Source organism: Oryza sativa, chromosome 11 (genome assembly GCF_034140825.1).
Source record: "Oryza sativa Japonica Group chromosome 11, ASM3414082v1".
In the NCBI taxonomy this organism is placed as follows: domain Eukaryota; kingdom Viridiplantae; phylum Streptophyta; class Magnoliopsida; order Poales; family Poaceae; genus Oryza; species Oryza sativa.
The window spans coordinates 26,957,416-26,985,176 of NC_089045.1; the positions used below are offsets into that span (position 1 = coordinate 26,957,416).

Consider the following 27,761-nt stretch of genomic DNA (forward strand, 5'->3'; position numbering starts at 1 on the left):
TTGTAGAATAATCCAAATAAACATTAGTAGCAAATTGTACATTTTCCGTTTAAGTCCCTGTTTTATATGGCCACACTCATTATTTTAAAGTATTGTAAATTAACATTCAAGTCCCTACACATTGTATATCTACTTCAAAGAGATTTAGTTTGTACATTTCCAACATAAATACTTCATCCGTTTTACAATGTAAGATTTTCTAGCATTGCTCACATTCATATAGATTCATAAACATCTATATGAATGGATAATACTAGAAAGTCTTACAATATAAAACGGAGGGAGTACACATCTTTTATTAATATTTTCTTAACGGGAATTAGTTTTGTTACTTGCTAAAAGACTGAAGTTCTAGAAGGAGCAAAATGTGTATGAGAGAACGAGTTAGTAATCTTAAAGGTAAAATTATGGAACTCCATCCGTTCCGTAGTATAAAGAATTCGAAGTGTTTTCTAAAATTTATATGCACATCCCTCGTTCCAGATATTACCTCCATATCAAAATATAACAACTTGTAACTATGAATCTAGTCACACAGTTATCTAGATTTATAGCTAAAAATGCTTATATTTTAGGACGGAGGGATGACATTTTATGATACGCATAGAAACCCTTGTAATTTGGTACAAAAGAAGTATGAGATATGCATAGTTAGTTTTTTATTTTGCAATGAAAACACGCACACATAATTTATGACATAAGTAAAACGGAATTCATATTTATTATCATGATAATATTTATTTATTATGGACTAATCTATTATAAGTAGACTTCCAGCTGAGTAAATTCTTTGAAAACTTATTTAAGTATGTAATTGGTCGTGGTAATGTAGGGTAAATTGTTTTATGCTATGATAATAATTACAAATGAAGATAATTTTGCTAGCTACAGTTCCTGCAAAGTATATATGTAATTGTTATGAAAAAATTTAAGTTAATTGTTGCCGTGGATAACTGGAAGAGCAAACTTGCACAAGTAGCACCCAACTGTTCTCTCCTCCTCTCCTCTACCCTCTTGCACTATCCTGGTGATGTGACAAAAACTACTCTTAGGGTGTGTTTAGTTCCTGAAAAAAATCGGAAGTTTGAAGAAAGTTAGAAGTTTAGAAAAAAAATTGAAAATTTATGTGTATAGAAAAGTTTTTAATGTGATATGATATGATGAAAAGTTGGGAATAGGGGAAAACTAAACACGGCCTTATATCTACCCGAACATTGGTTATCGCTAGCCTCTCTAACGTCAGAAATTAATGGTCAGGACCAGTATCATATTTTATTATTTCTTTTAAAACGGTCATGAAAACAAAATTTTGAAAACAGTAACCACCGATAAAATTATTATTTTTATATTAGTTTTTCGGAAATGGTATCGATACGGTTGGAAAATTTTCATACCGTTTTCACCCGCCTCCTTCAATCCCTCTCCCCCTAATGTAAAAAACGAATTACTACTCTCACCTTTTCCAGCATAACTTTGACTTATCTTGGTATTAATTTTATCGAATATTCTCTTGCTATCCTCTCCTTCCCCTCCTGATGCAAAAATTATTACTCTGACCCCTTCAGGTAGAAAATATATCGTGGTAAATTATTTATCACTGGGTCTCTCGTTAGTCTCTCGGTAGAAAAAAAATATGAACCAACATTAAAAATCTTATTATGATGATAATATTTTTCCACTAGTAATTTTTTTTACAACGTGACCATGTATAAAGTGGGTTACTGAGATAATTTTCTTACACTGAAATAGGTTAGGCTGATTTATTATATTAGGAGGAGATTGGGTATATATGGGAAAGGGATGGGATGAGTGGAAAGCCTATTGATGGAACCAATATTCGAATAAAAGCGATAATATATATAATATTGCTTTTTAAAACAGTAGTAGTTATTATATTTTAGAATGGAGAAAGTACATATTAGATATACCTTAATTAAAAAGGGAGTATAGTGTTGGTCGGTGACAAATCTACCACCATGTAGCAATCTGCACCAATCTTCTCTGGAAAGGAAAAAATTGACAGTATTAGGCTAGATAGCACACGTGTCAGTAATAAACATATGCACAAAATGATTATTTACAAAATGATTATTTGAAAGTGTTTATATTAGCTTTTTAATTAAAATCCCCTTGCAACGCACGGGTGTTGTGCGACTTAATATTAATATACTAGTACGCATACAAAACTTCATGAATAAATAATTAAAGAGCATCCAAAAGCAATATTCATGTAATGTAAGAAACTTGATGCATATTACCTTAATTAGAAATTCCGATTTTTAGATGCGAACCTATTGATGATGGTATCAATGTCAATCTTAATGCCCGATAGACGCATACTTGAAAATTGGACTCGCAATCTTAATGCCCGATCGGTGCAATCTTGAAGTAGCGGTCGAACACGTAAATTTGAAAGCTACGAATGGAAAAAAAAATGGACTCATAATTTTTTTTAAAAAAATTAACAGTAGCGGTCGAAGCCATTAATTAGAAAGCTACAAATAAAAGTACCAGATTAATTCAAATAAATCATACTACCAATTACTGTATAAGTTGAACTAACTAGCAAAGCACAGTATAGTTTCTATGATTGCATATCCCTGATTTATCAACTATTCCTTCACTTATTTATCAACATCCTCCATTCCAATAATAAGTTTATTTATGTGTTTTTTTCCAATGTTTAACTGTCTGTCTTATTCGATTATTTTTGTAATTAGTATTTTTGTTGTTATTAGATGATAAAACAGAAATAGTACTTTATGCATGATTTATTTTTTAATTTTTTTATAATTTTTCAAATAAGACAAACGATCGATCGTTGGACAAAAAAAACCCATAAATGAATTTATTTTAGCACGAGGGGGTGTAGCATCAAAGCTGATTGATTCAAGTGTGATAGTGGTAGGCATTAATATTGGCGACAATGGTGTACCGCTGTCTCTGTGCGCAGTAGCTAGCTAGGAAAAATACTGTAAATTGCTGTTCATTAATTAACGTGATCACAGCTTCACGCCAACCTGTGTGGACGTACATCTTGGTCCCTGCAGGAAATTGCAATTAACATGAAATTTTCTATGGTCCATCTACAAATAAAATTCAGATGCAGTAGTAGTACTATTGTGGCTGTATTTATGAAGGGTTAGAAGGTAAAATTAGCTTAAAATGATTTCGGCACAGAAGCTTAACATGAAATTAGCTTAAAATATGAAATTAGCTTAAAATGATCAGTTGGACACAGAAGCTTGATGGGTATTTTTACTCTTTAAGAACAACTAACAAAGAGTACAATATGTTGGACACAGAAGCTTGATGGGCTCATTTTTATGATAATCATTTATCAGTTGAATATCTAACAAAGAGTTCAATGAATCACTTCTGGACATTGTTAAAATATGGTATAAAAGGGATCCAGGTACAACAGTATGGGATTTACAGATTCACAATGCTTAATATCAACTACAAAATTATCTAGATTCATAATGCCTAATATCAACTACAAAATCAGCAATGAAACAAGGATTTACCATGATCCAGGAGATGAGGGATCACCGCCGGCCGCATCAAACCAAGGTTGAGACGATGCATGAGGACCAATTGAGCTGGTGAAGTCACCTCCGACAGAACCATCAATGGAGAAAGCCGGGACGGTCGTCGCTGCCGCTACTGACCCGTGACTGCGTCCGCGAGAATGGGGCGGCGGTGGTAGCCCGACAGCGTGACCAAAAGAACCCCGACCGAATGAGGGAGCCGCCGCCGCCGCCCCGACACCTAGGGTTCGGCCTGGGGCCGTCGCCGCCGCATCCAATGTCCTCGATCCATTCCTACTCCAAGCTGCGCCGGGCGTGGACATCCCGCCGCACCAACTCCGGCGAGAATACCAGATGGGGGGCGAGCAGATGGCGGCCGCGCAGATGGGCGGGCGAAGAAATTTGGGGCAACTCGCGAGCAGAGCGCGGGAGAACAGCACGCGTGGTTGCCTGGGAAATTTGTGGGCGAGCGCGGCCGCACGCGGGATCCGTTCGCCCGTCGCCTGGGGACGACGGCGCTCTACAGCGCGTGGGCTCGCGTCGACTCCACCTGGGAGAACGGGATGAACTGGTCACGTCGGGAGGCGCCGGGCTGCCCGTCTCTGCGCGTGCACGGGTTTTTTTTGCAAAATCATCAACACACAGACGGGGCGAGGAGACGGGTTGTACATGCCCTTACTGTTTGGAATTATAAATCGGCTATAGTGTATTTAGAATAGCAACGTAACACCAAATGGATCACTGGTCGCATCGCTGATCTCATAAATCATTTATCTTTTCTGCATTTATTTTGCCTAGATTTTTACCAAGTCGCTTCCAGCTTAACTGCATATATCTTTAGTACCTTTTAGGGGTCAGGAGGGAAATCTTTACATATGTGATCACAAATGAAGGGCATGTTTTGATCCCTGATAAGTTTTTTTACCCTATCCCATCGAATGTTTGGACACATACATAAAGTATTAGATATAAAAAAAAAATAATTACACAGATTGCGTCTAAATTGCGAGATGAATCTTTTAAACCCAATTGCTCCAAGATTTGACAATGTGGTGCTATAGCAAACATTTGCTAATGACGGATTAATTAGGCTTAATAAATTCGTCTTGCAGTTTACAGGCGGATTCTGTAATTTATTTGGTTATTAATTTAGTTATTAGACTACGTTTAATACTTTAAATGTATATCCGTATATCCGATGTGACACAATAAAATTTAAATTTTTCATCCCTAGATCCACTACAACAAAACCATTGTTTTAAGACGTTTCACTTAAGTCATTCTATAAGTCGTCTCTTTTTTATAAGTGAAATTGAAATAGGGACGATGTTTGAGACGCTTTATTAGTTGAGGACATAGTTTAAGACGCTTTACATGTTAGCACAAAATTAAATCGTTTAGAGACGAATATTGAGACGTTTTTGGAACGTCTCATGTGTAAGAAATGAGTTTTGAGACGTTTTTATTATATCCGTGTCATCGTTATTAGATAATATATAATTATTTATATAGAAAAAGAAGAAAATAAACACACTGTTCCTAATCGTCATCATCAAATACCATTATAATAATATTATAATTATTTGGAAAAAAAAATAAATATTTAATATTCAGTCTTAGATTAAAAAAGAAGAGTACCGCTACAGGACGCATGTTTGCAGAGTTGCAATATAAAAAAAACTATCTATTTACCTTCAAGATTGTCACGTTAATGACTTGGTTAGTGCATGAACTTTGCAACCTGCAGGTGCTGTGTTCGAGCCCAGATGAAAGCATTAATATCAAATATATTAAGATGTGCGTGCCTATATAAAAGAGTCTCTATATTTTATAGAGATGCAATTTACACGTCTCTAGCAACGTCTTAAATAATATAGGTACGCTTTAAAAAGCGTCTCCATAATTCTGAGACGGTGCAAACAGAGACGATCCTACGACGCTTTATAAAAGCGTCTCAGTTATCTGTGCGAGACAAAATAAAACGTCTCTATCTTACAAATAAGATGTCTCCTTTGGTTTGTTTTGTTGTAGTGATCTAAACGCAACCTAAGTAACGTTTGGCTTAGCTGTTATAGATGATGGTTTCAACTCGATTATATTCCGTTATAGCTTTGGAACAGATATAGATGAGGACATAACAAAAATTAGATAAGTCAAATTTTACATAGTATTGAAAACGGTCAGAAACGCTACTACTTTTACATAAAAGATAATACGTTAAGTGGGCCCACGTTCAGATAGCATCTCACTTATACTTTGGTCCTAACTTAGGGCTTGTCTAGATCCCTTGTCAAAATTTTACACCATATCATATCGAATGTTTGGACACATGTATGGAGTATTAATTATAAACGAAAAAATAATTAATTAGACATATTGCGTGTAAATTGCGAGACAAAGCTTTTAAGCCAAATTGCGTCATGATTTGACAATGCGGTGCTACAGTAAACATTTGTTAATGACGGAATATTTATGCTTAATAAATTCATCTGGCAGTTACAGGCAGATTCTGTAATTTGTTTTGTTATTAGGCTACATTTAATACTTCAAATGTGTGTCTACACGCTAAAACTTTACACCACTGAATCTAAACACAGCCTTACTAATTTTCATGCGTCGACTGCAGGGCGCCACGCCACAATTAGAGTCTTATTCTTCCAATGTTTACTAGGCCGTGTTTAGATGCTGTAAAAATTTGGTCAAATTTTTATTATATATACGGACACACATTTAAAGTATTAAATATAGACTAATAACAAAACAAATTATAGATTCTAACTCTAAACTGCGAGATGAATCTTTTGAGCCTAATTAATCCGTCATTAGCACATGAGTTACTGTAGCACTTATAGCTAATCATGACATAATTAGGTTCAAAAGATTAGTCTCGCAATTTACAGTTGGACTGTGTAATTGGTTTTTTTTTTTCACATTTGATGCTCTATACATATATCCAAATATTTGATGTGACGGAAAAGTTGAAAGTTTGAAGAAAATAGTTGGAATCTAAACTCAGCCCTAGTACCTCACACATGTAATATTATTTAACTAAATAATATTATTTGAAGAAAAACAAACTATTTCAAATTTAACTAAATTTATATACAAATATAATATTATTTACAATATCAAATTAGTTTCACTACATCTATAATTAAATATATTTTCATAAAATATTTATCTTGAGTTAAAAATATTACTAATTTTTTCTATAAAATTGGTTAAATTAAAAGCAATTTGATTTTACCAAAATTAAAACGACTTATAGTCTGAAACGGAGACGGAGGGAGTAACTAACTTTGAAAAGAAGTATATCCAACAGGTTTGTATACCTAGGCCATAACAATTTTATGCCAATCACAAAATATCCAATTATTGATTTGTTCTGTTTAAATAAATGCACACTTACTAGATATATTAAAAAGAGCAATTTTATGGTTATTGAGGAGGTACCATGAGGTATCATTTTTTCTATTATAAATTTAATATCTCTTGCTACCTAAATTTTTGGTAACTCATGATACCTTGTTAAAAACTGTAGAATTGCTATATTAAAAATGCATAGAGGTGGATTGCAAGTGGCCACGAGGTCACGTGGCCTTGCCATACGTGGTATGCCAAACATGCAGCAGAGCAATAATTACCCTAGTTCACCAGACCACATGGACTGTACGAGTGTGTGCTTTTAATTACGATGAGAAAATATGAAGTGTAAACCCTTCAACTAGTGTAAACTTGAAAACTACCATAAAATAACATCTAAGATTTATTTATCACCATGAGTAAATTTTTGTTCCTAGATTTAACAATGAGTAAAATTTCTATTAGAAGTAAAGGCTTTACTCATGTTGACGTTGATGAAAAACTAGGTCCCGAATTTTCGATAGGCATTGATAACTATCAATTTGGTAAAAACTTGATACACATGATTCGACTTATGATTAATACACAATCCGAACACTACTATTGCAATACCACGTCTCCTAAGGTTATCAACCATGCATTGCCCAGGTGACCTTATAACCGAGAAGGCCAATCCCTGCATGCAAATCGAAGAATACAAGAATAAGGTAGATTACAACTTAATTTGGAGATGAATGATTAAGATCTCAAAGTTGGGGTCCACGAACCAAACTACCGACGAAACTACACTGGTAGAAATAATCTAACTAAAACCCGACTCTAAACTGTGACGGCTACTGGGATATCCTAGGGTTAGCCTTAGGGTGTCCACCCTTGGCTTAGCCTATGACACTATTACAAGATCCAAGGTCTAAGTCAGACTAGTTGGAATTTTGGCGTTAGACCAAAACCATTTAATTTAGAATCCATAAGGGCGTCCACGATGTTAAGAAAAAGAAGGTATTAGGCAATAAATTATTCCTATGACTGGCAATAAGCATTGTAGAAGTGGTAGTAGTAAGTTTATGACCCAGTTGTAAGAATAAAAAAATAATATCTATCTCTTTTCAACACAAGGACGTGCTTCTACTGCATTCTGAGTTGGACAAAGAATAACTGTGAAAAACCGATACTTTTTCCTCATGAGACTCACTTTACAAAGACCTACTACCTTAATCCCGCTACTTATTGCCTAATTAGGCAAGATACGTGCATTGTTGTTGTCCTAAGCTTTGTGACAAGTACTCCTGGTCCCAATTAAGATTCCTTTTAGATGAACGGATAGGTACGGTTTATTTGAAGTTTATACTATCGGGAGACCCGAATCTAAATCCAAAATATGTAGATCTAATTTATCTCTTGTCTTCTATAGACCAAAAGTGACATGATGAGATATGAGTAGACTTAGAAAAGATCTTGGTTTAGTCCCAATCAACTTCTTTGATCATACAAGCCTTGATATAAAGCTCGTAGCGTAGTAACGTTTGTTCAAACATATAGTAAGTAAATATAATATAAAATATATACAACTTTAAATTGTTGATGTGTAACATAAGTATGGTTATCACTGGTGGAGAAATGCTTTCTACTCCCGGTTTAGAACCCTTTGTAGTCCCGGTTTTCCAACCGGGACTACGAATCCGGGACTAAAAATCGCTATCTTTAGTCTCAGTTCAAATAACCGGGACTAAAGATCGATCTTTAGTCCCGGATGGTAACACCAACCGGGACTAACTCTTTAGTCCCGGTTGGTAACACTAAAGAGGGGAAGCGACAGTTCGCGACAGTTCCTCGAGATCTTTTTTTTATTTTGTTGTTGATTTGCTAATGGCTAGTGTTAACCTATGTATTTTCTCCCGAATCGAATGGGATGCACATCCCCAAATCAACATCCCAAATATTAAGTTACTTATACACACAAATCAAATACATCACAAATCCTACACACAGATCAAATACATCACAAATCCTAAAAAACCACATACAAATTAAATACATCACAGATTATACAAATTATACATCTTAGATCCATGCGATGCAATGAATCCTAAAATCTAAAAAATTATACATCGAGTGAAACACAAATTAAAAAAAAAAACAAACAAACGAGTTGGCGCCAGGCCGCCGCCTGCCCGCGTGCAGCCGCGGCCGCCGCCGGCCACCTGCCCGCGCGCGGCCGCGCCGCCGCCCGCTTCCACGCGCGTGGCCACGCCGCCGCCCGCCGCCGCCGGCCTCCTGCCTGCCACCGCCTCCCCCTTCGCGGCCGCGCCGCCGCCGGCCGGCTGATGGAAGACGGAGTAGAGGGGAGGAGGAAGGAGAGGGGAGGAGAAGAGGAAGGGGAGGAGGGGAGGAAGAGAGGGGAGAGGAGGAGGAAGAGGATTGGATCTGAGAAGAGGAAGAGAGGGGATGTTCCAATCTTATCTAAATATCTGTCTGGGACTTAACCGATCGGATGTGGGAGAGAAATATTTACTCCCGGTTGATAACTCCAACCGGGACTAAAGATCGATCTTTAGTCCCGGTTGATAATACCAACCGGGAGTAAAGATCAATTGATCTTTAGTCTCGGTTGATATCACCAACCGGGACTAAAGTGGTAGTCCCGGTTGGTGATATCAACCGGGACTAAAGATTCTCGACACCCTGACATACATCTGACAGGGGATGAATCGGGACTAAAAATCATCTTTAGACTAAAGATCAAAATTTTTTAAACCGGGACTAAAAATCATTTTTAGTCCCGGTTTTTAATGGAACCGGGACTATTGTAAAATTTGGTCGACCGACCAAATATGGTTTCTCCACCAGTGTATATTTGAGCAAGTGATATCCTCGTCAGACGTAGATAAATTTCAGATCATTTTAAATTCTAGGATTGTTTTCAGGTTTTTAGATTATATTTGTATTTATAAAGTTTGGCCTACATATTTAACCATTAACCAATTATACGTGTGCGCACTCCCCCTACCCCAGCCATGATGTGATGACCCCCACTATTTGGCCGGACAGCAACCATGGTGGAGACCAGCGAGCGCGAGCATGACTTCGCTTGCCTCTTGGCTATTGATCGATGTCTATTTCTCAGCTGTTAAATTAGCTTGTTGCTCAATACTTTCTATTTTAAAATGTATAACACCGTTAAATTTTCTCATAGCGTTGGACCATTTATCATATTAAAATAATTATATTAATATAATTATATAAATATCATTGATTTTATTGTGACTTGCTTTATCATCAAATAAAATATACTATTAAATTATAATTTTGTATATTTATACTAAATTAATTTAAGTAAGATGAATGGTCAATGAAAAAGTCTAAAGGGAGGTAGTACATAACTGCGAATATTGCTTCAAGTGAAACCTTGACAAATTAAGCCAGTATTATGCATATTACATATTGTTTATCTTTGTCCGCACTACTAGAAAAATCATTTGTTGCCACGAAAAAAATCGTGGTATCAACACTAAAATTGTGGCAATAGATATATGTTGTCATAATTTTAAAATCATTGCTAGCCGTGGTAATAAATTTAGATGTTGCCACACTTCACATCGTTGTATTAAAAATTATTGCCACCACTCTATATGTGGCATTAGTTTTACGTACCAAATTAAAAGTTCAAATACTAGTCTATCATCCTATCTATTTATCTATTTATTTTTTTTATATCATGTCTTGGCTAGGATTCGAACCCAAGACCTATCCTTCATGCGTGCTCTCCTTTACCAACTCACCTACGCATCAATTCAGTTGGAAAATGCATATCATTCTATTTGAGCCTACCTAACTGAGATTTGAATCATAGATTTGAATATCTAAAAGATTTCAAATGAAAAAGTTATCACCTATAAAATTGTAGATCTCGTCGAGAGCTATAATTTTCATATAAAATTTGTCTCAATCCGTGTCCATATGAAAAAATTAAGTTAAATTATGAGATGACAATTTTTTATTACAACCAATTTGTTGATCGTGGCAACAAAAAAATAGTGAAAAGTATCATGTACTATGTAAATTGCCACAAGAATTAAAATTATGGCGATAGAACATGTTTTTTGCAACAGTACGATTTTTTGTGGCGATATCTCATTTTCTATTACAACAAAAGTACTAAATAAAACAACGATTGTAGATTGTTGCAATAAAATATAATTATTTGCCACAGAAAAATTATCATTGCAATAGTACAATATATTGCTACGAATTATTTTTTGTTGTAATAATTTGGTGGCAATAGCTCAATTTTCTTGTAGTGCCGGTAGATAATTTCTAGTAGATTAATATGTTAAACGTAATCGGTCATCATCTGTTAAGGCATTTAATAATCAGCACGTTTAACACGTGAACTTTAATTAATTCTGTACGATTAATTGCCGTCGACATCAGGATTTCGCCATAATATTTTGTCCCCATCCTCCACCACTGACTATTGTTAGTTAAGTTGCTTCCTCTATTCCGAAATACAGTGTGTAACTACTCCGGCCGTGTTGTTATATTTTGGAAGGTAGTACATTTTTTTGTGTTATAGCACATCCCTTTTCTTTTAAATTCATATTTATAAAATCCACCAACTCAAGATCTCTTATCACATTTTGCGCATATATTTTATTTATTAGAGTAATTAAAATGAGAAGGTGATAATATAATTATTTATTCATCTTTCTGTTAGTTGCATCTTATATTTTAGGGTATTTTGAGATGGAGTATTTCGTGTTCAAATTCTAGATTTGATAAGGGTCCTCAGTTAATTATTCTTTTAGTGGTAGACGATATAACCGTCGATAGCGAGGCGTCCGTGGTGACTTCGTCAATACCAAGATATGCTGGCCTAGTCTTTAAAAGGTGCTCATACGGATATGGTGTGAGCAGGGGCGAATCCAGCAGCTAGACTCCAACAGGCTCTAGCCTACGTACCCTCCGAATTTTCAAAAAAAACATCAAGTGCGTGTGTGTATATATGACACATCTCAATCTGCGATTTATGGAGCTCTGTGTGGAGTCGTCTTGAGGAAGAAGAGGAACAGAGCAATACAGTCATACAAGGGGAGAAGAGGGAAAGTATCCGGTGCAATCACCTAATTCGGTGCAATAATGCAACTTTCATCCTACACCGTTGGATTGGAAAATGGACGTCCGAGATTCGTCCACGTCACCATGAGTTAAAATTTAACTTCCATGTAAATTTTAATTCATGAGCCTGCGAGTTAAATTTTAACTCATGATGACGTGGACGAATCTCGGATGTCCATTTCTCGATCCAACAGTGTAGAATGAGAGTTGCATTATTGCACCGAATTAGGTGATTGCTACAGATACTTCTCCGGGGAGAAGATAAGCTGAAGCTGTACGCTAGGCACTCGGTGTCTTGGCCCAATTGACCATTCAGCATCGCATAATACAGGCGGCAGGCCCACAACCCACTTGGGCAACCTACACCGCTGCTCCGCTAGCTACTGTGATTTTGTGCCTCTAAGCGATTATTCTTTATTTTCTACTCCTAATCTATTTGTCTATTTAATGAATGACATGATGGGGCCATTGGGATTTATTAGAAAAAGATCTTTATGTCTCGTAGTTTTCATTTGTTTGGTAGATTTGCAAATTGCAAAGCATAAGAAAGCAATATTTATTAATTGTTTAACAACAATTTAACCGACACCCTCTGATTTCAGTTCTATTAAGCCCACCATCTATTTTTATCCTGAATTCGTCACTGGATGTGAGTGCGTACATTTATAGGAGTGAGTGTGTGCACGTGTTGTGAGCGTCTGCATTTATACCATGTTTTTTAAAAAACATTGCGTAAAAAGCTAGATCCTCCACATTACAGGTCCAAAACTTTTGTATACGCCTAAATAGAACCTCCACATCATGATAAGATTGATCTCATTTTCATTGATTAATGTGGTAATTCTTAGAGTAATGAATTGATTCTACAATAGCATAGGTGGATTTAAGCTATATATTAGACCATATAGTAATTAATTAATCAACAAACACCAATCACCTCTCTACTCTTTCTCTTTCCATGACACTACTACAAAAATAATTTTTACAGACCTTAGCTTTCTTTTTCACAGGTGGCCCAAAAAAACATGGGTGAAAACGGTTGATTTAAGTTTTTTTTGCACCTACAAAATTAAAAAAACCCAAAAATTCATTGTCTCGGGCAGTTACTTAAAAGAGTCGAGTCTTAAAATTGATTTTTACGAGTGGGTGTGAAATTGACATGCGAGACCCTGCTGCTGTATAGGACCTTGTAAGCGGTTCAAAAAAAGATGCTTGCACAAACATGTTACCTACCACCTGTGTGCTGTGATAGTGTCATAATCATGATATGATGCATATACATACTCCTTTAAAATTTAAAGATAGTATTAATGACAGTTAAAACTTCAACTTTTTCATAAAAAAAATCACAGCTAAAAGATGGATAACACATTAATATATTATCTTTTACCCATAGCTAAGCACGGGCTTTCAGATAGCTGTCCTAAACAGTACATCTCAGTCATCACACTATTCTCCATGCCCTTGAACATCCACTTTGAATATAGTGCCAGTTTTATTTTGAGCTATCTTCGTAATATGTAATGATAAGACAAAATAGATATTTTTATGCCCTCTACGGTCAATGTGGTTCGTTCATTTCAAGTTTTGTTGATAGTATAATATACTCCCTCTGTATCCTCTGTATTTTAATTTTAATGTATGACACCGTTGACTTTTCGATCAACATTTGACCATTCATTTTATTTAAAATTTGTGTGCAAATATGAAAATATTTATGTCATGCTTAAAGAATATTTGATGGCGAATCAAGTCATAATAAAATAAATGATAATTACATAAGACGAATGGTCAAACGTTAATGGTCAAACGTTAGATAAAAAAATCAACGGCGTCATATATTAAAATATGGAGATAGTATTCTTTATGTGATGTAGATCGATTAGACCAATAATTGAGACTGCCGGATGCATATGCATGGCTTATCAATCATCGCACGCGCTAAATTAATTATTCATCTTAGGAATCACAACGTCAACAGAAAAATCGTACTGAATTCATGAAAATGATCCTGACAGATCATACACGATTGTACATGCATAACTTTATCATATATATATATTGTCATCAAGAAAACCAAAGATGCTATTCACTAATATTTGAGACTATCTCTATTTGTCAAGCAGTTGAGATTTTTGTCTTGTTTATGAGACACTCTTTTAGTACTAGATCAATATGTATCAACAACTCACACATTTATGTGTTTCTTTAACACTACACTGGACAGGGTCACCTGTGACGGACCCAAACCCTCACCATTGACGGCTTTGGATTTGGTCAGTGATCAGTGGTCACTGGTGGGTCCAGTCACCTTTGACGGGTGGAGGACCGTCACTAATGACAGTCACCTCTGACGGGCTAGAACTCTACGGCCCGTCAGAGGTAAGTGTATGCGCTAATCCATGCCATTTTGCAACCCGTCACAGATGACTCACCTGTGACGGCTCGGAGAGTAAAAACCGTCACAGGTGTGTCACTTGTGACGGCATGTATGTGCAAAGCCGTCACTGGTATGGTTACCTGTGACGGCTTTTTCAATATGAACCGTTAGTGAGGAGGTACATCCAGAAAAAAAATAATTTCTAAATATTGGCTAGCCCTAGGATTTGCTAGCCAATATTTAGAAATTATATATCAGCAGCAGCACAAAATATATCCATCACAAATTAGCCAAAATATAACCTAAATTTCTCATCAACAATATATCCATCAACCTAATTTGCATAACAAAATTTCCCTGCATTTCCAAATATATCACATATATTCCCAAATTCCAAATCTATCACCCATGACAGTAAGGGACAAATCCATCACACACATGCACAAATCCATCACACATTCACAAAATCCATCACACACATGAGCAAATTTTTCTAAGGGGAGGAGGGAAGAAGGGGGAGAGGGGTGTCTCCTCCACATCCGCCTTGCCGCCGCGCACCGCTGCCCCTCTTCACCTCGCCGCCGCACCGTGCCACTGTCGCTGCAAGAATCACCGGATCTAGAAATTAGAGAAGGGGGAGGAGAGGAGAAAGAAGGGGGAGGAGGATGGGGATGGATGCGGCTCCGCCAGATCCGGTGGTTGGGGCTGGGATCCGGCCATGAGCTCCAGATCCCGCCGGCGCCTGCAATCTCCCGGCGAAGGCTGGCCCTCGAGAAGAACGGCTCGCGGTGGAGAAGCCAGCCTCCACCTTGCCTCCTTCGGCCCTTCCCTCGCGCTGCGCCACTGCCGGGCTGCCACCCCTACGCCTCCCCTCCAGCCCCTACCGGATCTGGAGGAGGGGAGGGCGCCACCGCCACCGGGCCGCCGCGCCTCCCCTCCCACCACTGCCGGGCCGCCGCGCCTCCCCTCCCGCCACTGCCGGACCGCTGCCCCTGCGCCTCCCTTCTGCTCCTGCAGGATCTGGAGGAGGGGAGGGCGTCGCCGCCCCTGTCGGACCGGCGCCGCCACCGCGCCTCCCCTCCCGCCCAGCTGCAGAACAATCGAGAGGGAGAGGGAGAGGGAGAGGGAGAGCGAGTGGAGAGGGAGAGAAGAATCGAGAGAAGTGGAGAACCGGTCTTATCTCCTCTAGGTGTGGGCCCCGTTGGGAGAAAATCGAGAGAAGTAGTGGAGAAGCCGGCCTTACCTCACCTTTGACGGCCATCCGGGTTGCGATCCGTCACAGGTGACTAATCACCTGTGACGGGTTGAAAATGAAACCCGTCATAGGTGAGGTTTACACCACCTTCGACGGTTTCCACTTCCGGCCCGTCACAGATGACTAGTTACCTGTGACGGGCCGCGGCCGGATGGCTCACCGATGACGGCATCCCGTAGGACCCGTCAAAGGTGACCTTCATCAGTGACCGTTTTCTTTGCCCGTCAGAGATATGCCGTCAGAGGTGTGAGGATCTGGCGTAGTGTAATTATCTCGTGGTGAAGGAGCGAGAAGGTTCTGTCCTAAAACTTAAAAAAGTGTATTGGCATAAGTTCTTATCAGTATATATGAAGCAGGATAATAATGCTTAAATAATTATTCAGAAAATAAAAAAAAAACAACGCAAACTGAAAATTACACTTCGATCATTTGTACTAATAATTAATTAAACTTGAAACCTTAATTTAGATTGTGTAAGTGTGCGTAGGTTATGACATTTGTGCGTGAATGCTAGAAGTGTACTTAGATACTGGTACATATATAAAAGAAAACCGGGCGACTAATAATTAAGGAAGTAGCTATTTTTTACTTGCTAATAACCCACTAATTTTGTACGGTGTGGCTTCTAATATAAGTTGTGAGCCACAACATAGGCAAGACACAAGCAAATAATTAAGTATTTACCATGTGCGATTATGTGGTTGCAAAGTGTGGTTTTTAAAAACTCTAGCATCAAACCAAATTGTGGCCCAACAAGTTGATGGTGCAGATCGAGCTATTGAAGAATGGACTATATAAACAACCAAGCTGCTGAACTGCAAGAGCAAACCAAATGCAAGTGAACTCTCTTTTGCTTAGATACAAAAATTTTGGCAACTTTGTATCGATCTGGTGCAAGACAACACAAGCCATGGCGGATCAGCTTGTTCACCTCCCCCAACAGCTACTGGTTCTCTTGCTTTTCATCGCCCCTTTCTTCTTCTTCTTCCTCATCCGTTCCATGCGTCGTCGCGATGGCGGTAGCGTCCGGCTCCCGCCATCTCCGTGGGCTCTCCCGGTGATCGGCCACCTGCACCACCTCATGGGCGCGCTCCCGCCGCACCACGCCATGCGCGACATCGCGCTGCGCCACGGGCCGCTCGTGCGGCTCCGGCTCGGCGGCCTCCAAGTTATCCTGGCCTCCTCGGTGGACGCCGCGCGCGAGGTCATGAGGACGCACGACCTCGCCTTCGCGACGCGCCCCTCCACCCGGGTAATGCAGCTGGTCTTCCCCGAGGGCTCGCAGGTAGGGGTGTAAATGGGTCAGCCGCGAACTCACTTATAAGTTAAAATAAACGGGTTCGCGGCTTATTTTAGCCTATAAGTGGGTTTCACGGGTTAGCCACACTCACACCCCTACTCGCAGGGGATCGTCTTCACGCCCTATGGGGATAGCTGGAGGAACCTCCGCAAGATCTGCACCGTCGAGCTGCTCAGCGCCAAGCGCGTCCAGTCCTTCCGGCCGATCCGCGAGGAGGAGGTCGGCCGGCTGCTCCGGGCGGTGGCGGCGGCCTCGCCGGCGCGGCGCGCCGTGAACCTTAGCGAGCTCATTTCGGCCTACTCGGCTGACTCGACGATGCGCGCCCTAATAGGGAGCCGGTTCAAGGACCGGGACAGGTTCTTGATGCTGCTAGAGCGCGGTGTGAAGCTATTCGCCACGCCGAGCTTGCCCGATCTTTACCCGTCGTCGCGCCTCGCCGAGCTGATCAGTAGAAGGCCTCGCCAGATGAGGCGGCATCGCGACGAGGTGTACGCGTTCTTGGACATCATTATCAAGGAGCACCAAGAGAACAGATCTTCCTCGGATGACCAGGAGGACTTGGACTTGGTTGACGTACTCCTGAGGATCCAGAGAAAAGGTGACTTCCCGCTATCCACTGATAACATCAAGACAACAATCGGAGTAAGCATCCTAAAACCATAAAATTTACCAAGCTAATTAAGTTCAAAATTCATGTACTAAGCAAAAAATGAAAATTCGGCTATGTGTCATACAGGACTTGTTCAATGGGGGCAGCGAGACAACGGCGACGACGCTGAAATGGATTATGGCTGAGCTCGTTAGGAACCCGAGAGTGATGCAAAAGGCACAAGACGAGGTTCGAAGAGCGCTTGGCAAACATCACAAAGTTACAGAGGAAGCCCTAAAAAATCTAAGTTACCTACACTTGGTCATCAAGGAGGGGCTCCGGCTGCACCCTCCAGGTCTTCCATTGCTCCTACGAGAAAGCCGAACCACAAGCCAGGTATTAGGATTCGATGTGCCTCAAGGAACTATGATACTCGTTAACATGTGGGCTATAAGTAGGGACCCTATGTACTGGGACCAAGCAGAAGAGTTCATCCCAGAGAGATTCGAGCATGTAAACATTGATTACTATGGAACCGATGTCAAGTACATGCCATTCGGAGTAGGTCGACGGATATGTCCTGGAATAGCTTTTGGTCTAGTGAACTTGGAGCTTGTGCTAGCAAGTCTCTTGTACCATTTTGACTGGGAGCTTCCTGATGGGACGGAGCTTGGGAACCTTGATATGAAGGAGGAGATGGGGGCAATCGCACGGCGGCTCCATGATCTTTCGCTTGTTCCAGTCATTCGCCATCCATTACCGGTAGACATGTAATAGCTACCAGTCAGTAGCTGGTGATTTACAAGGGCTACTGTACAAGTTTGAACCAATGCAAGTTAAATAAATAATTTACAAACTTGCTGCATTCACTGCCCAATTACAAGCGTTGGTCCCAGTACATGTTTGCATTAGAAAACATGTATTATCCTTGTTAAAATGCACTTGTACTTTTATATTTGTAATATACCACTATAGGTGTACCCAGTAAATCATGTGTATGAAAATGTGGCAATAAATAAAGTCAGCACCTCTCCATGTGCATGCCTTATTTTAATTGTTTTTGGCTCTTATATGCACTAGGAATCATATATTCATTTGAGTGTCTAAGAAAATTATAAAAAATAATTGGTTCAACTTAAACTCATTGGAAAATTAATTCTCAAAAATATTATGCAACAAAAGTAACACACTGTAATTTTAGATTGATTATTTTGCCATTCCATTTGGCACCTTAACAAAATTCTTTAACCCAGCAGAAATCTTGGTCGATAATTTCAGTACCATGATCAACGCCGTACTTCACATTCTCACTGTAATTCAATCATAACTCCATTCTCAGTGTTAACCAAATTTTGCTTTACTAACAGTAGCCTTGGCCCAAGTTAAGTAAAATTTTAACCATGTGAAACGATTAATTGGTGCAAACTAAACACTTTTTGTGTTCTATACTAATGTGGATAGTGTCACTAAGCCTTTCTTTACTATTTTTCCAAAGTCATACAGCAGCTCATCTAACCATGGCCTCTGGCAGAGCTAGAGATCATACCCTATCTACACTTAATTAGTAAATTGGACACTCCCCGGGACCTCTTGGGAGCAGATGAAAATCGAAGCGCAAAACATCTAGATACAACACCAACACTTCTTTGTCTGTCAGCTAGGCCTTTGAGCATGTGGGATTCATTTGTCGGTTAGCTAGAGAACACAATGCTAGCTCAGCCCCTTTCCCTGAGGAACGCATGCCACGCGGATGGACATGTCCCGTCACTACTAGAGAAATCTTTATTGGTGCCGGTTCTGATCCGGCTACAGGAGTCGGTTTCCTAGCTGGAAGTCTGGAACCAATTTAGGGTACTAACACCTAATAGCATAGGTGTTGGTCAAAAACCCGGTACCTAAAGTATTGATGTCGGTTTTGCACGTAACTAATGCTTATAATTGATAAAAGGTGTTGGTGTTTTCAATTGGCACCTTTAGACCTATACCTATTTAGGGTTCTGTAGTAGTGCATGCCGTCAGCCGGCCACCTCACCGTTGACTACCTCCCGACCTCGGTGTTTAGCAAGCTGCTGTACCAACCTCCTCTTTCTCTCATTGTCATCTCGTTCCGCGGAGAAACCAAGAGTGCCACCGCCACTCAGTCTCTAGTCGAGCTCGCCGCCTCGCTTCTGTGTTTCATGCTTTCGGCCTAGCTTGGTGGATGCAGCCACCACATGATAGCTTAGCAGTCTTCGTCGATCGCCACCTCAAATCGGTCTAGGAGACCTGCCACTCGAAGCCGAGGAGCCCCAAGTCTTCATCCCCAAATCTGCTAGAGGTTTTTTCTACCTCGGTGTTGTGTCGTTGACAAGTGGGCCATACTGTGCTTAGTGTGCCAGGACCGGTCTTAGCGAGTGTTTAAAATTTTCAGGGTTTTATATTGTAAGAGTGCTTAGAATTGCATGTGGATCCAAGGACTTAATTGTAATTGTATATACATTGGTTGGTTTCCTTTTAACACGTGCTTCCTGTAACTTTCCATGGAGCCAAGGGGATTTCCTGCGTAATTGCCGTACGTTCACTGACCTGCAGGTCCATTCTGCTGAACTAAAAAATGTGCAAACTTTTAAAATTCGTGGGAAACATATTAGCACCAAATGAGACAGACCAAATTTTGTTAGACCGATGATTTCTACTCTTTAATCCTGTGCACAATAATTTGACAAAACTAGCTCTGATAATTCCACAGAATTTTTTTTTAACTACGGCTTTGCAGCTCCCATTTCTCCTACTAGAAATGAGCAACAGCTTAAATAGAGAAAATTTTATAGCATATTAAATCCATGTAGTATAAAACATGTAAAATTCATAATAAACTACCAGTGTAAATCCATGCGAAATAAACAATTAATTAAAGGCCTGCTAGCTAGGATCACTACAACAAAAATGCTTTGTAGAGACATTTTTCTAGTACTGTAGAGGCACTTATCAAATGACTTTACAACAATGTAGAGGCATTTTAAAAAATGTCTAATAAGTGTCTTATGGTGAATTGTCTCTACAAACGAAGAGACATTTTATAAAATGTCTATAAGATGGTAGAGGCATTTTCTAGAGACATTAAATTGTACCGCAAACATATAAAACCAATCAAAAAAGATAATAAAATAGTTTCCTTGGTTTTGACAAGTCTTGAACTTATGATCTCTTGATTAAATCATTTTAATCTTCAATACACTAACCAACTCAACTCCATGTCATTACTTGTATGCTTGTTCCTCTAGTTACTTATATTTAGTCCTTTAGTACATATTATCATTCTAAAAAGTGTCTCTACATAGTTTAAAATGTCTCAACGAAATGCCTTTACATATTAGACGCATTTTATAGTACCGAAAGAATGCCTCTACGAGATAAAATCTAACAAACTGATCTAAAAATGTCTCTAGAGTAAAAGTTTTCTAGGCAATTTTTAAAGTGCCTCTATAAAGTGTCTCTACACTATAAAACTTCTGATTTTAGAAGCAATTTGCAAAACGTCTCTACAAAAGTGCCTCTATACGAGGTTTTTGTTGTAGTGGATGGATGGTCCCAACAAGTGTAAAATACGGAAAGAAGTCCATAAAAAAATACGGCCCATATGGAATCCAATTCATGGGACATTATTTTGGGGAAGCAAAGGTCCCACATATTTGGAAAAAAAAGGGGGAAAAATCCGGTCCATATGTGATGCGTCAACCTACCCTTTAGCAGAAGCCTGATAAGATAAATGTTCTTGAGATCACCAAACTTCACTATTGCACCAGTGAGAAGGAAATGGTAAATTTATTGCATATCCAAAAAAATTACCCCTGCTCTGCCCTCACATTATATTTCCTCTAGCTTCTTACATTTTTTTTTGACGAAGTCAATATATATATGCTCCTATATATGCATGGTAGAAGAGCAAAGAAAAAACAGTTAATAATACCGAGCAAATTGCTACCACGGGTAAAGCTTTTATATATATATATATATATATATATGCATTTTCGCTCTTCTGCCATGGCAAACACTTGGAGAAACTGAAGGCTATAGTTAATTTTATTTAAACTACTCGCATATACTACCATGGTTGGATTTCTACCCATTATCAAGAAATCCACTTGCATATACATGCGGGGGAAGATGAGACAGGAGGATGAGAATGAGAGGCAAGGAGGAAAAATGAAGTGCAACAGAAGCTAATGCGTCGAGCAAACCTATGCAATATTCAGCAATGATAAGCATCTCATGCTGTTGATAATTGGAGAAATGCACCTAATGTTATCTTTACTGCAGTTCGAGGTGCCTCTAAAGTTGGTCTAATTTCCCCATGGCAGCAAGACGAAAGTTGTACTGCCCTGCAGGCATCTCCAGAAATATTTTTATTCTAACCGAAGAAAACAAAACAAGTGGAAAATTCCAAAGATGTACCTCTGTGGAATCTGGTACTAAAGTGTGAAGGAAGAGGGTGGGTGGCAACGTCACTGGCAGTGGCGAGGTGGTGTGCGCGGAGGAGGAGCAGGCCTCGGCAATTGTTGCCTCCCGGGTCGCCGTGCAGAGAGCGACACGGGAGTCTTTTCTTCTCTTTCAAATAGTACTTAATTAGGCTATGCATACTCTTTTGTGATGAAAAATTGTATAGCATAAAACATACACACCGTTCAAGATATATTAATCATCGTTATAGAAATTGTGTATATAGCCACCCAAGTGTACGGGACTAACTGGTTGAAAGAATAGGCGCACGCGATAAATACTAGAAGTTAGGTTGTAGGTGTTCACAAATTAAATGCTTTCACTTTCTAGAAACAAATGAAAACGAGTTGTTCTATTATTAATTTCACAGCTGGTAGAATTAATAGACCGACAAAAAAAAATTCTCTCCATGCATGGCCCTAAAGAAAATCACACCCCAAATGGTTTCCATGCAAATACCTATATCAGCCCATGCGATTGGTTTGCACACCTGAATACTACCTCCGTTTTTTAATGTGTTTTTTAATATATGATGCTATTGACTTTTTAATTAACATTTGATCATTCGTCTTATCCAAAACTTTTGTGCAAATATAAAAATATTTAAATCATGCTTTAAGAATTAAAGTTTGATGATAAATCAAGTCATAATAAAATAAATAATAATTATATAATTTTATTGAATAGTTGTATGTATCTCGAATAGTGAACGCTGTAAAATCAAAGGTGTTTTTGATTATTATTCTGTGATAAACAATTGGGCATTGGAGATTATTGGTTTTGTTATTTAGAATCTATTCACGAAGTGGTTTTAGAGATGATTGGATTTACAGGTGAATCTACAGGATACTGCTGTGATTTTATGTGGACCGGTCAAACCGGGCTTGTGCTGCCAGTCAGACCGGTGTGTAATGCGCGGTCAGACCGGCCCAGCCCGCGGTCTGACCGGCCGACACTGTGTCGGTTTCGGTTTCGGGTTGTTTATTTGGATATCCGAGTTTATTTCATGATTATGACTTCTAGATGGATACTATACGTATGTAATACTATTGTTTACTGCTAATGAGTCAAGTTGGAGATAGCTTGGTCTCGGAATATGGTTTCTTTGTTTGTTCCATGTGTAGGTGACTCGATGTCTCGAGAGAGTATTTGCGGTAATGGACTGGGAGTCGGCTTGGGGATAAGACGACGTCCGTGGTGGTCAGAGATCATGCGGGATACTTAGGCTAGAGTTGATGCACGTGGTTGATGGAGATTCTATATGGCATACGATGGAGGAATTGTGTGCGTATGGGATGCGGAGTCGAATTTGGAAGGAGTCCAAATTTGGTACGATTGGTTATGTAAAGTTTTTTCTTGTACTAATGGGTTTCCTAAGGTGTTTAGGACTCCTAGTATGAGTTTGGTTCGTGGCTTTAGGCTGCCTACCTCATATATAAATAGAGGGGGAGCGTGAGGCTTCCCGGTATCGCTTTAGAGAGCAATAGAGTTGAGTTTTGAGTTAGGGTTTTGAGTTTAGTCGAAATTTTTGTGAGGAGTGCTGTTGGTGCACTTTGTAAATACAGAGAGAATCAATAAAGTCGTCATCCACTTTAAGAGTTCTTCGATTTGTGTTTATCGGGTTTCGGCGGTCTAACCGGCGATCTACCGGTGGTCAGACTGGCAGCATAAGGGCGGTCAGACCGGCGGCAGCAGCAGGCACGGCAGGCGACTTCAGCGGTCAGACCGGTGAATCTATACCGGTCAGACCGGTGGCATCCGAGCGGTTAGACCGGCAGATCAATCTCGGTCAGACTGATCTCCGTCGATTTCGAGGGTAACTTTTATTTCCGCTAAAAGTTTTTCGTTTTTGGGTATACCAACCATTCACCCCCCCTCTGGTTGGCTTAGTTCTTGTGATTCGATCCTACAAGTGGTATCAGAGTCTTGTTTTCTTCTTTGGATTTTTATCAATCTAGAGTTTTTGCCATGGCTACTCCCGCTCGTTTCTCAACTGAGCCTCATGTTTTCGATGGAACAGATTTTTCTCATTGGTGTAGTAGGATGCAATCTTACATTATGGCTGAAGATTATGATATTTGGAGAAATGTTTCTCATGCTTATCAGATTCCTGAAGCTATTAATACTGCTGCTGAAAAAACTGCTTTTGAACAAAATTGTAAAGCTCGCAACATTCTTTTGAGTAGTATTTCTCGTTCTGATTATGATCGTGTTGCGCATCTTCAAACTGCTCATGAGATTTGGGTTGCTTTAAGTAATTTTCATTAAGGAACAAATAATATCAAAGAGCTTCGTCGAGATATTTTCAAAAAGGAGTATATTAAATTTGAGGTGAAACCTGGAGAAGCTTTGGATGATTATCTTTTTCGGTTTAATAAAATTTTGAGTGATTTTAGATCTGTTGATTCTTCTTATGATGCTAATGATCAACAATCTGAGATTTCTCGTCACTTTTTGAATGATCTCGACATGTCTATTTGGGAGATGAAAGTTACATCTATTCAGGAGTCTGTAAACATGTCTACTTTGACTTTAGATTCACTTTATACTAAATTGAAAACTCATGAGATGAATGTTCTTTCTTGAAAAGTTGATTCTAAATCTAGTGCTTTGGTTTCTTCTTCTTCTTCTTTGGATGTTGATGCTTCTTCATCTAAGTCTTCTTTTCTTGCTGTTTTTAATGCCACATCCGATGATCAACTCGAACAAAATCGAGGAGGAGGATTTGGCTTTGGTTGCTAACAGAATTTCTCGAGCTATGAATAATGCCAGGAACAGGAAAAGAGGTGGTCCAAATCGTTGCTTTGAATGTGGTTCAATTGATCATCTTCGTTCGCATTGTCCTAAGCTTGGGAGAGGCAAAAGAGAAGACAAAGATGGTGAGAAGACCAACAACAACAAGCCCAACAACAACAAGTCGAAGGGTTCATACCAAGGGAGGAAGATGGAGAATCTTACGATGGCTTTTCAACAAGTTTGCGCCGCCTTCGAGCTACTAAGTGATGTAGATGGTGAAAGTGGAGATGATGATAAGGGAAAGAACGTCTCCAATGTTTGATTCATGGCACGTGGTGAATCTGACACAGAGTATGAAGATAATAAGGTGAGTGCTTTTGAGGAAGCTATTAATATTTTGAGTGCAAAAAATAAAAAGTGTGAGAAGATGTATAAAAAACAGGAATTTATCATTGAATCTCTTAAATCTGAAATTGATAGGTTAAAATCTCTTATTCCTAAAGATGATGATTGTGAAAATTGTGAGGTTTTAATGAATGAGATTTCAAAAATTAGAGATGTTAATGCTGCACATGATTTGAAAAATAGATCTTCTCTTGCTTGTAGTTTTGCTTTGCACACACGCACTTTGGATGAGTTGTTTTTAACTAAAAAGTTGTTGCAAAAATATCAAATTGCTTTTCATGCTAGTTTGATGTTTAATATGATTTCTGCTAAAAAGTTAAAACAACCTCATGATGTTTTGGATTGCTCAACATGTAATTTGAATAAGATGAAACTAAAAGATGCTTTAGGTCGTGTTGAGTACATGGAAGATGTTGTGAAAAACAATGAAGTGCTTTCTTGCCCCAAATGTCGTAAAAGCAAAGGTGTCATGGTAGATTGTGAAAATTGTGCTAATTTGGAAAAAGAGGTTTCTTATTTGAAAAATTCTTTGCTAAGATTTTCTGATGGTAAAAAGAACCTCAACATGATTTGGATCAATCAAAGGTTAGCACACATAATCGTGGTTTAGGTTTTGATCCTTATGCTCATAATTCTAGACATCCTCCTGTTGTGTTAGATGTTGGTGCTAGAAGTGGTGAGATTTTGATTAAACATGATACTAATAAAACTGTGTTTAAATCTGCTGGTATCATGTCTACCATGAATGCATCTTCTTCAAAATCCAATGTTGTGCATGCAAAACCTCCTGTTTCTACTTGTGTTGCTAAATCTTCTTCCTCTAACAATGTGTCTAAACAACGTGAAAAATATACTTGTTCTTTTTGTGGCAAAGATGGACATATTGTTGATTTTTGTTTCAGATTAGCTCATAAACAGAAAAAGGAGAGAGAGATTGCTTTTGCAAAATCAAAGTGGCAAAAATCGGGTTTTCTCTCGAGGAAACCGGTCAGACCGTAGTGGGTCCCGCGGTCGGACCGGCGACCGGTCAGACTGGCTGAACAGCCTCGGTCAGACCGAGCACCGGTCAGACCGGCGGTACAGAGGCGGTCAGACCGGTCCCCGGTCAGACCGGCCACTGTACCTCGGTCAGACCGGCCTCGGAGGAATTTTTCTGAAAATTCTAAAATTGATTTTGCATGTGGATTTATGCCTATTGGATCTTCTGGTCGTGTGTCTCATTACTGGATTCCTAAATTTTTATTATCATCTAACCCCAGTACTGAGGCTTCGACTTCTGCTTGTGTGTAGGCTTTGGTGGCAAGGAAGGAGAACGTGTGGATCGTGGATTCCGGTTGTTCGCGGCACATGACCGGTGATAAAAATTGGTTCTCCTCCCTAAAGAAGGCATCTAAGATTGAATCGATCATCTTTGGTGATGCTGCTACAAGTGCCGTTCTCGCTACAGGTATGGTTAAGGTAAATGAAAAATTTGAATTGAAGAATGTAGCTTTGGTTGAGGACTTAAAGTACAATTTGCTTTCAGTTTCTCAAATTGTTGATGAAAATTTTGAGGTTCACTTTAAGAAAACTGGAAGTAAAGTTTTTGATTCTTGTGGTAATTCTGTGTTGAATATTTCTCGCTATGGAAGAGTGTTTAAAGCTGATTTTGAAAATCCTGTTTCACCTGTGATAACATGTTTGGTTGCTAAGTTTGATAAGGATGTGATGTCTTGGCATCGTAGACTTGGACATGTTGGTTTTGATCATCTCACTAGGTTAAGTGGTTTGGATCTTGTTCGTGGTTTGACTAAACTTAAGAAAGATCTTGATTTGGTTTGTACACCGTGTCGTCATGCTAAGATGGTTTCTACTTCACATGCTCCTATTGTTTCTGTGATGACGGATGCACCGGGACAGCTATTACATATGGACATTGTTGGTCCAGCTAGAGTGCAATCTGTTGGAGGAAAGTGGTATGTGTTGGTTATTGTTGACGATTTTTCTCGATATTCTTGTGTTTTCTTTATGGCAACTAAGGACGAAACTTTTCAACACTTTCGTGGTTTGTTTCTTCGATTGGAGCTTGAATTTCCTGGTTCTTTGAAAAGAATTCGAAGTGATAATGGTGGAGAATTTAAAAATGCTTCATTTGAACAACTTTGCAATGAAAGAGGTCTTGAACATGAATTTTCTTCTCCTCGTGTTCCTCAACAAAACGGTGTTGTTGAAAGGAAAAATCGTGTTTTGGTTGAGATGGCTAGAACGATGTTGGATGAATACAAAACTCCTAGAAAATTTTGGGCTAAGGCTATTAATATTGCTTGCTATATTTCAAATCGAGTTTTCTTGCGATCTAAACATGGAAAAACTTCTTATGAATTTCGATTTGGTCATCAACCCAAAGTTTCACATTTGCGTGTTTTTGGTTGCAAGTGCTTTATTTCTTGGTTACCCCGCACATACTTGTGGCTATCGTGTACTTATTTTGGGGACTAACAAAATCGTGGAGACTTGCGAAGTTTCTTTTGATGAGGCTAGTTCAGGTACTAGACCCGAAATTGCAGGTACACTGTCACAGGTTCAGGGGGAGGATGGTCGTATTTTTGAAGACGAGAGCGACTACGACG

General features: G+C 39.1%; 2 protein-coding genes across 3 annotated transcripts; one reads left to right on the top strand and one right to left on the bottom strand.

Moving 5' to 3' along the window:
• Positions 1-1,723: 1,723 nt before the first annotated feature.
• LOC4350978 (uncharacterized) lies at positions 1,724-3,934 on the bottom strand. Its single transcript, XM_015762420.3, has 3 exons — positions 3,528-3,934; positions 3,021-3,044; positions 1,724-2,001 (listed from the first exon to the last, which is right to left on the bottom strand). The coding sequence occupies exons 1-3, from the start codon at positions 3,851-3,853 to the stop codon at positions 1,764-1,766; spliced, it is 588 nt and encodes a 195-aa protein (XP_015617906.1). The 5' UTR covers positions 3,854-3,934; the 3' UTR covers positions 1,724-1,763.
• Positions 3,935-16,466: 12,532 nt separating this feature from the next.
• On the top strand, positions 16,467-18,586 carry LOC107275783 (desmethyl-deoxy-podophyllotoxin synthase). Of its 2 annotated transcripts, none has more exons than XM_015761013.3 (3): positions 16,467-16,928; positions 17,049-17,585; positions 17,680-18,586. In XM_015761013.3, exons 1-3 carry the CDS (start codon positions 16,476-16,478, stop codon positions 18,304-18,306), a joined length of 1,617 nt encoding a protein of 538 aa, XP_015616499.2. In that variant the 5' UTR covers positions 16,467-16,475; the 3' UTR covers positions 18,307-18,586. The 2 variants fall into 2 exon arrangements, with proteins under 2 accessions (XP_015616499.2, XP_066161863.1); XM_066305766.1 differs by having other exon boundaries at positions 16,469-16,895.
• The last annotated feature ends 9,175 nt before the right edge of the window (positions 18,587-27,761 follow it).

What these genes read in the sequence shown, in the direction of transcription:
- LOC4350978 (XM_015762420.3), bottom strand. Translation starts at nt 3,853, where the DNA reads ATGTCCACGCCCGGCGCAGCTTGGAGTAGGAATGGATCGAGGACATTG. An exon ending in CCCTCATCTCCTGGATCATG is followed by an intron (nt 3,045 to 3,527) that starts GTAAATCCTTGT and finishes AATTTCCTGCAG; the next exon opens with GGACCAAGATGTACGTCCAC. An exon ending in CAAGATGTACGTCCACACAG is followed by an intron (nt 2,002 to 3,020) that starts GTTGGCGTGAAG and finishes TTTCCTTTCCAG; the next exon opens with AGAAGATTGGTGCAGATTGC.
- LOC107275783 (XM_015761013.3), top strand. Translation starts at nt 16,476, where the DNA reads ATGCAAGTGAACTCTCTTTTGCTTAGATACAAAAATTTTGGCAACTTT. An exon ending in TCTTCCCCGAGGGCTCGCAG is followed by an intron (nt 16,929 to 17,048) that starts GTAGGGGTGTAA and finishes CCCTACTCGCAG; the next exon opens with GGGATCGTCTTCACGCCCTA. An exon ending in ACATCAAGACAACAATCGGA is followed by an intron (nt 17,586 to 17,679) that starts GTAAGCATCCTA and finishes TGTGTCATACAG; the next exon opens with GACTTGTTCAATGGGGGCAG.